Raw genomic sequence first — 8,779 nt, 5'->3', positions numbered from 1 at the left:
ATACTGTGAAATTATTCAGTTTTTAAGAGAAACTGATTTAGTTAAACGAATCTAGAGTTTTCCTCATTATTATTATTATTATTATTATTTTTAATTTTAATATATATATTTGTTTCTATTTTGTTTCTGCACAATCTCCTGTTCCACACTCCAGTCCAGTAGGTGGTGGTAATGCACCTCTAAGATGGTTTGCCAACCGCCAATAAACACCAAAGAAGAAAAAGAAGAATTAAAGCCAACTTGATGCAGGGCGGAACGTTTGACCCGGTTCATATTTTCTACACGGACACATTTGCAACGTACCCCAACTAAAATCCTGGCGAAATGGAAGTGTAAGATTATCTTTTTATTGATTTTAAATACATGAATTTTGTACAGTGAGTTTTGTTAATCGGTGTCTGTATATTGTTTAGTCGTGTAGTCAAACGTTGTGGTTAAATCTACAACAGCTAACTAACGTCTTTGTGTCGCAGCTTCCGGTCGATGTATTGATCGAGCTGCACGTGGAGCATGGATGCGTTATAATAACATGGTGTAGAGACACAGCTGGATTTAGACACATGTTAAAGTCTCTGTGATTGCAATCTGAAAATATTAATATGTTTTTAAAACAAAATAAGACAGTGTGTATATATATACATATATATATATATATATATATATATATATATATATATATATATATATATATATATATATATGTATATATGTATGTATGTATATATGTATATATATATATATATGTATATATGTATATATATACTGGGAAAAGAAAGTTAGTAAACTTGTGTTTGGTGGATTATTTCTCTGTTGTCACAATGGTAATTGGCATTGCATTTTACATCGTTGGAAAGCCTTTTTATTTACCTTCACAATGATATCCAACTTGTAAGGATCATGCATTTGTGGGATGAGCAGCACAGCTGATTATGTGGGTAGCGCCCAAGAAAAATTTGCCAAAATGCTCCATCAATGGTAAACAGTGTATTCTTCTGTTGGTACTGACTCTTGTTTTGAGTTGTTTGGTGGATTGGATGATTGATCTCTTTATCAGTAACAAGGAACAAACAAGACATATTGGCAATTTTACACTTTATTCATTTAATACACCGTCAGGAGCCTCAGTAGCGGTGGAAGATCCATACACAGCCACAACAGCCTGGCACCTCCTCCTCATGCTGGTCACCAACTTGGTCACACGTTGCTGTGGGATGGCGTTCCATTCCTCAACCAGGATTCACTGCAGGTCAGCCAGCGTGGTTGTGTTGGTCACTCTAACACGTACAGCACACCCAAGCTGATCCTACAAGTGTTGAATTGGGTTGAGGTCTGGACTCTTGGCAGGCCGTTCCATTCTCTCTACTCCCGCATTGCGGAGGTAGTCTGTGATAATCCTGGCTCTGTGGGGGCGAGCGTTGCCATCTTGGAGGAGGAAGTTAGGTCCCAGATTTTGGAGATATGGGATCGCCACTGACTGCAGAATCTCATCCCGATATCTCACTGCATTGAGATGGCCTTCAATGATGACAAGCCTTGTTTTGCCAGTGAGGGAGATGCCGCCCCACACCATGACACTGCCCCCACCAAAAGCTGTTACTCCATCAGTGCAACAATCAGCATAGCGTTCTCCACGTCGTCTCCATACTTTGACCCTGCCATCCAACTTTGGCAGACAGAACCTGGACTCATCACTGAACATGACATTCCCCCACATGTTCAGGTTCCATTGTCTGTGTTGTCGACACCAGCGCAAATGGGCCTGACGGTGAAGGGCAGTCATTGCAGGTTTCCTGGTAGCCTTATGAGAATACACTGTTTACCATTGGCAGAGCATTTTGGCAAATGTTTCTTGGGCGCTACCCACATAATCAGCTGTGCTGCTCCTCCCACAAATGCATGATCCTTACAAGTTGGACATCATTGTGAAGGTAAATAAACAGGCTTTCCAACGATGTAAAATACAATGCCAATTACCATTGTAACAACAGAGAAATAATCCACCAAACACAAGTTTCCGAACTTTGTTTTTCCAGTTTATATATAAGGTTTAAATAATGCACTCAATGTACAGAGCATTTTCATCATTTAAGTCATTAACAAAGAAAATGTTGGCACTAGTTTCTCAAATTTTCTTTTGTGTTTTATGTCATTGTACTGAGAATTGATATAAAAATTTAATATGTTGGTGGAATGTCAGTTTGTGCTTTTGGGAAATTGTAATTTGCGTTTTTTGTTTTGTTTTTTTTACGTTTCCTGACATTTTATAGACTAAATATTTAATCATTTAATTAAAGAAAATTATCAAAAGGTTAATTGATAATGAAAATGATTACACTAAAGCATTTTTGCATTACTTCGAAATGTAGTGTATAAAATAGATCCACTATTTTTTTGTTTTTTTAAATAAATCAAAACAGGACATACTTTTATCACAACTTCCTGTTAATTTAACTCTAACCATAAACACTTTTCTTATGTTTATTTAACCAAAACAATCTAAGCTCAAAGGTCCACCATCCATCTTGCGGAGCTTTCAGTCAAGTCTCACAGTCTTCATTCAGTGACTGGAGGTGAGGACTGAGAGATCCGGTTAAAAGCTCCAAAAGCTAGTAAATTGACCTTTGATCTTAGATTATTTGGTTACATATACAGTTTGCAAAAGTCAAGAATGAACTTAAACATGACCTGTTTTCTTCTTTTCAGGAAAAACGCTAACGCTGCTATGCTCAGTAACTATGAGGTAATGTAAATCTTTCTGTAGTGTCCAGTCAAGAGTTGAAAATAATTTAATGTGGCTTCAGATTTGTCTGTCTGTGTGTTTCTTAGGTGTTCAAACTCCTGACTGACCTTAAGGAACAAAGGAAGGACAGCGGGAAGAGCAAACACAGCACCGGGCAGCAGAACCTCAACACCATCATGTATGAGGTCGGCACACATCCTCTTTCTCTCTTCACTGACTTAAACTCTGCCTGTTGTGTCACATTTACACTTTTGCAATAGCGCGCCCACAGTTTCCTCTGCATTTCCACACAGACGCTGAAGTACCTGTCAAAGATGCCCTGCAGCAGGCAGACTCCAGAGATCGTCAAAGAGTTCCTGACCACCATGATGCCTCACAAACTCACAAAGTCAGTGAGATCTGAAAAAAGGCGTAGATGTTATCTTTCATTTATCCATTTGGAATTAATAGATTAATTAAGATGCACAGTATTTTTTTTAGATAAACAAATATACTGTATGTATGTGCTGTTCTCTACACCATACGTATACTCACTGATATTTTTCCTCCATCAGGGCAGAAAAACTGCAGCTATTGAACCACCGGCCACAGACAGCAGTGGAAATTCAGCTAGTGAGTGTTTAACCTAATTATCTTAACATGTTACCTTACCTGTCTTTATCTCTTTTTCACTACTGGTGTATATTTCCACAATTCTTTCACACATTTATTGTGGTAGAAACAAGCCAGTGTGTCATATACTAAGACTTACTTAAAGGATAGTGATGTTCTACTTCTTTTTCGTATTGTCAACTCATCCCAAAGTCCTAAACTGACTATGAACTGATCCTACTAACAAGAACTGTCAATATAAAACTAAAACACAATGGGTGATGAACATGTGCACTGCAGTTTGCTTTGAGTCAGTCCCACATACACGTCTGCTGGAAATACTCATTAGAGCACCACATGTGTATTTATCCGCTGGTGAAAATAGTCCCCAACAAATGCTCTACAAATGCAGACAGGGTAGGGAAGTATTGAGAAACTGACTTGTAAATTGTGAGTTTTTTTTAGTTTTTTTATGGGATTTGTTGACAGTAAGAAATATAGATTAATAAAATAGAATAGATTTCCTTTATTGTCGTTGTACAGAGTACAACAAAATTAAATAGCAATCCTGACGGTCATACACATATTAAATAGTATTACAAATAAAGATGAGTTTAAAAAAAGAAGATATATTCTAAATTGAAAATATGTATTTGCTTGACCTATAAAAAGAGTAAGATATTGCACTTCAGATATTGCATGTTGCCGAGTTGTATTGGCACTATATACAAGTGATGATTAAATACCGGAGTAAATATGTAAAAAGAAATAAACTAAGGTGCAGTTGGAATGTGAACATCTGTAGTTCTACACATACCAGGGCTGTCAATCGATTAAAATATTTAATCGTACAATTTTTATCTGTTCAAAATGTACCTTAAAGGGAGATTTGGGACATAGGAGTGCTTTATGCAAATGTATTTATATATTTATAATTGGAAATAAATAAACAACACAAAACAATGACATATTGTCCATTAACCATTTTTTTCCTCACCAAAATTTAGCGTAAATTTGGAGCGTTATTTAGTCACCTTCGCAACAAGCTAGTATGACATGGTTGGTACCAATGGATTCATTAGGTTTTCTAGTTTCATATGATGCCAGTATCTTCATTAGCTTCAAAACTGAGCCTGCTACAACCTAAAGATCGCAAGTTGCATCAATGCATTAAAGAAATTAGTGCCGTTAAAACAAATTTGCGTAAACGCCTTATCGCACAGCCCTAATATATACATACAAGGGTGCAGTTTAAATGTAAAAACGTAATGTAAAGCTGTAAACGCATACATATAAAGTAGCTGTACCTCCAATACAATACAAGTATTATAGTGCTGATATTATTGCAGGCAGACAGTCGGTGTCAGTGTTTGACAGTGTTCAGTTCTTGAACAGAATAACGCCAGCCTTTTCCATTTAGTTACAACTGATAGGCCAAGTTTTATTTTTGACCATCTATATGTGTCACACTATTCCAAAACACAAGTTGTGTGGAGCCATTTCTGCACTATACATGACTCCATTGATCCCATTATAGAAGGGGAATCACTGTCATAGTCACTCATTGGTGAGACATTTGAAATGTCTGAATCTGTGTCACTGTTGCTCTTGTGGAGAGGCCATAAAGAAATAAACTCTAGTGATGCACATGCAAAAGTAAAATGGTCGGCAGCAATCTGGACTCACTCAGGTGCAAAGCATATTTCCACACCTAGAAATTGATCTCAGGCCGGTCCGGTTTGTAAACACATGCTCTGTCTTGTTTACTGAAATAAAGTTTAGTTACCTCTTACACCCATAGTTACAAAACCATGTAGAAATACCAATAGTTTGAGAGCTAAATAATGTGCAAATAAATCAAGGTTTGAAGTTTACACATTTTTAAAATCAATGTCTGAGAGAAATAAAGCGTTGAATATTAAAGCATGTAAATATTTTCTTGGCCCCCCAAAATAAGAATATGAACTGTGCATAACATGTTCCCTTCAAGGACGTCTAGTCCATTTCGGAAATTTGAATAGCTACCATTCCATGACAACTGACAAATCCAATCTGCTGAAGAAAATATGTGTATTGTTTTATAGCTTGTTGCGTATAGCATCTTGTGTTTTATATAAGGTAAAGAAGTGCATCAGAACAATGTTTAAAAAAAACGCAATAAAGAGAAAAATAAAATCAGTTAGTGTTCAAACCGTTTGTAATAATGGACACTCATATTTTCTGTTTGTGTTCAGATGGTGGAGGAGAGTGAAGAGCGGTTATCGGAGGAGCAGATCGAGGAGCTCATCCAAACGGTCGCAGACGTCCTACCTGGTGACCCGGAGCAGGAGAACGCAGCTCCAGCAGACGCAGAGATGGATGAAGCCGTTGAGCAGTCATGACACAGTGACAGGCCGGAAACGACCCATAGGTGGAAACTGGAGAGAAGGCTCAAATGATTACAGACCTGGACTGGCTGCTTTTACCTGCGCCATTTTTGCATCACCGTTTGAACTGAACAACATGCTGACAGAAGGGATGCACGATGGCTGCCTGGCTGTGGCTAAAAGTGCCTCATCACCTTTGAAATGCCTCATTAAATCATTCACATTAAGGTGAATGATTTAATGAATGGAAGAAGATAGTTTCTGATTTGCATCTATGTGTACGCATAAAAAAACATGCACACGCTTTCATAAGTACAGGTTATTGCACAGTGAGTCGCAGATGTCTTGTTTTGCGTCCAACAGGTCTAATTTGGGTTTCACATCAGATAATGTTTATGCAGAGACAGTCTGCTATTAACCCGGTATTATTTTGGTTTCTGACTCAATGTTAGTCGTGAGATTCTGCTGTGGTGCATAGAAATAAGGGTTTTTGCTGCAAGCTGTAATATAAGTCAGTCATGCAGTTAAACTACAGCACTAACATAAGGTCAGACAGTGTTATTAGAGTGGCTATGTAATAACAAAGAGAGTAGACAGTTTGGACCAAGAGGTGATTGTTGTCTCTTATTCAAGGGTAGAGATGCAATCTTTTTTTTAAACATGCTGATGTTTTCCTTCTGTAAAAAAATGAAACGTAAACAGCTGAAATGTGTCTGCAGCTTTTTGTCACTTTGAATGACGTGGTTAGCAAGCAGGGAAGTTAACACCACAACATTTGCTTTCAGAACATCTGAATGTTGATGTACATATAAGGGCGTAAAAGAGAGGGACCTCTGGCTCATATGTGGCACAACAAGTCAATCTGTGAAGAGCTATTGCTAAACATAGATTGTATATAAGAAGTGGACGTAGTCAACGTGAGTTCACCCATTAGTTTGTGGACTGCCATTTTGAAGCATGGAGCTCGGCATTTTAGCCGTCGCTTGGTATTTGGCCGTCTCCATGTTGGTCTTTTGCAACCAGAAATGACAAGAGAGGGTGGAGCTAAGTACAACCGAATGCTGAATAAGACATTTTTAGGTGACCAAAAAGGTTGTATTTAACTTTCATGAACTGAAAACACACTGAAGGGGTTAAAATTGTAAGACAGAAACACAAACAACTCCCAGACTGGACAACGCCATGGTAGCAACCTGTCAATCACAAGGTAGACGCCCCAAAGCATACCCTGCTATATGGTCTATTTTACTCTAAATGGGACCATAATTTACTAAATGAACATCATGCTGTATTGAAGAAGACTTGAAACTAGCGATTGAGACCATAAACTCATGTTTGCAATGTTTACTGATGTAGTAAATCAAGTGAGAAGTAGGCTCATTCTCTCATAGACTTCCAGACAATCTATTTTCTTTTTGCAACCAGAGGAGTCGCCCCCTGCTGGCTATTAGAAGGAATGCAAGTTTAAGGCACTTCCTCATTGGCTTCACTTCTCAGAACCCGGAGTTGCCTACTGGTGCTAAATTAGGACTAATAATTAATAATTAGGACTATAATCTGAAACCCATTTCACAGTCAGATGATGGTGGTGTCACCTTCAGTGTTCTCTGTATCATCCTGTGGGTCTGTGAATGCAACACAAAGGGAGAAAAGCATCTATGGGATGCCATAAATGCAACACATTAGTCATTCTGTTTGCTGTAAATTTTGTCATTTTAGGAGAGTGTCTTAGGTCTATAATAGTAATCAGTTAATCATCCTGAAATAATATCTTTGTAGTCATTTCATTCAGCACACATCATTTTTCACAGAGATTTTCTGTAACAACTCATAAGATTACACAGGATATAAACTGCAGACTCATACATAACCCCACAATCTCTTCAACCACAGGCTCTGGATCAGCTCATGTTTTCTGTGTCGGGGTGTTTTGATGTAGCAGAGGAAGGATGTGCTGGTTAGACTTGTTAACCTTTCGGTTATTGAGCTTCCTGTTAGTGTATCACATACGTTTTCTGTGCTCACTGAACACCTTGCTAAGGTAAAGTGAAAGTCATGGACACTGGTTTTGTACCAGCACATCCATGACCTCTGGCCTTCGGTTGAGCTTGGAAGTGAACACATGAAGGACACACATGACAATCTGAAAATCAGATTATAAACTGTAATGTCCTAACTATCTTTTACCTACCTACCAACCCATCGCATATTCATACCTACACAAAGCCATGTACTCTTGCAAAAATCCCATTCAATCTACTGAATGGGTGACTCTGCTTTTGTGGGAGGAAAGCAAAGCAGACACGTGCTGCTGTGAAACAACAGTGAAGTAGTAAAGGTTTGTAGTTTATTCCCTATCTTTATAAACTGAAAATTGTTTTTCAGCTCCAGTTCAGACTAAGTAAGCAATTTTTAGGATGCCACTTTGCGCTGTGGTAACATGTGATAAGGATGCGATCAGTGCCTACTTAACACACAGGCCTATATATTAAAATGATTGAATGCATTCTAATGAAATAAGATTTCATTGCAGTCCAGGGTCTTTAAATGTTGCCTACTTTTTGCAAGGATTGAAAATGAAACCGTCAAAGCGAGCGACTGCACAGGCACCCACAAACCACAGGGGCCCTGAAAGCTTCCACTTTACAATATGTCTACTGCCATGTGCTAATTCATTTAATTTAAAATCTGTTTGGAAATATGCACCACTAAAGCACATGCCAACTGACATGATGAAGCCTTTCAGGTGGTTTGTGCTTTATTGCCTGAGTCTCTGGGTATGAATGAATGTGTTTTACCAAACAGCAAATCTGGGGCATTGTAGCATAGAAAATCTGTACATGTTGCACAGAGATTGGGATGAACAGGGGTTAATATGTGCCCATCAGATCATTTGTGTCCCTCTATAGGTTAATCTGGCCATGACTTTTTCATTTTTTTTTTTTTAAAGGTGCTATTGATAACATTGATAACCTTCAGCCAATAGATGTCTCATTCTCCCTCCACCGTTCCATTGCATTTACTTCACAACAAGTCGTTGCCAGACACTTACCGTTAATCTCATCCGCTTTTTCCACACTAA

At 38.2% G+C, this 8,779-nt stretch overlaps 1 protein-coding gene across 1 annotated transcript; it reads left to right on the top strand.

The window, feature by feature from the left end:
* The first annotated feature begins 208 nt into the window (after positions 1-208).
* Positions 209-6,433, top strand: LOC119476307 (calcitonin gene-related peptide-receptor component protein). Its single transcript, XM_037749708.1, has 6 exons — positions 209-332; positions 2,704-2,740; positions 2,827-2,925; positions 3,034-3,128; positions 3,295-3,352; positions 5,566-6,433. The coding sequence occupies exons 1-6, from the start codon at positions 325-327 to the stop codon at positions 5,710-5,712; spliced, it is 444 nt and encodes a 147-aa protein (XP_037605636.1). The 5' UTR covers positions 209-324; the 3' UTR covers positions 5,713-6,433.
* The last annotated feature ends 2,346 nt before the right edge of the window (positions 6,434-8,779 follow it).

Source organism: Sebastes umbrosus, chromosome 17 (assembly GCF_015220745.1).
Source record: "Sebastes umbrosus isolate fSebUmb1 chromosome 17, fSebUmb1.pri, whole genome shotgun sequence".
NCBI lineage: Eukaryota > Metazoa > Chordata > Actinopteri > Perciformes > Sebastidae > Sebastes > Sebastes umbrosus.
The sequence above is the reverse complement of the archived record's forward strand: the minus strand, read 5'-3'. Positions and strand labels throughout refer to the sequence as shown.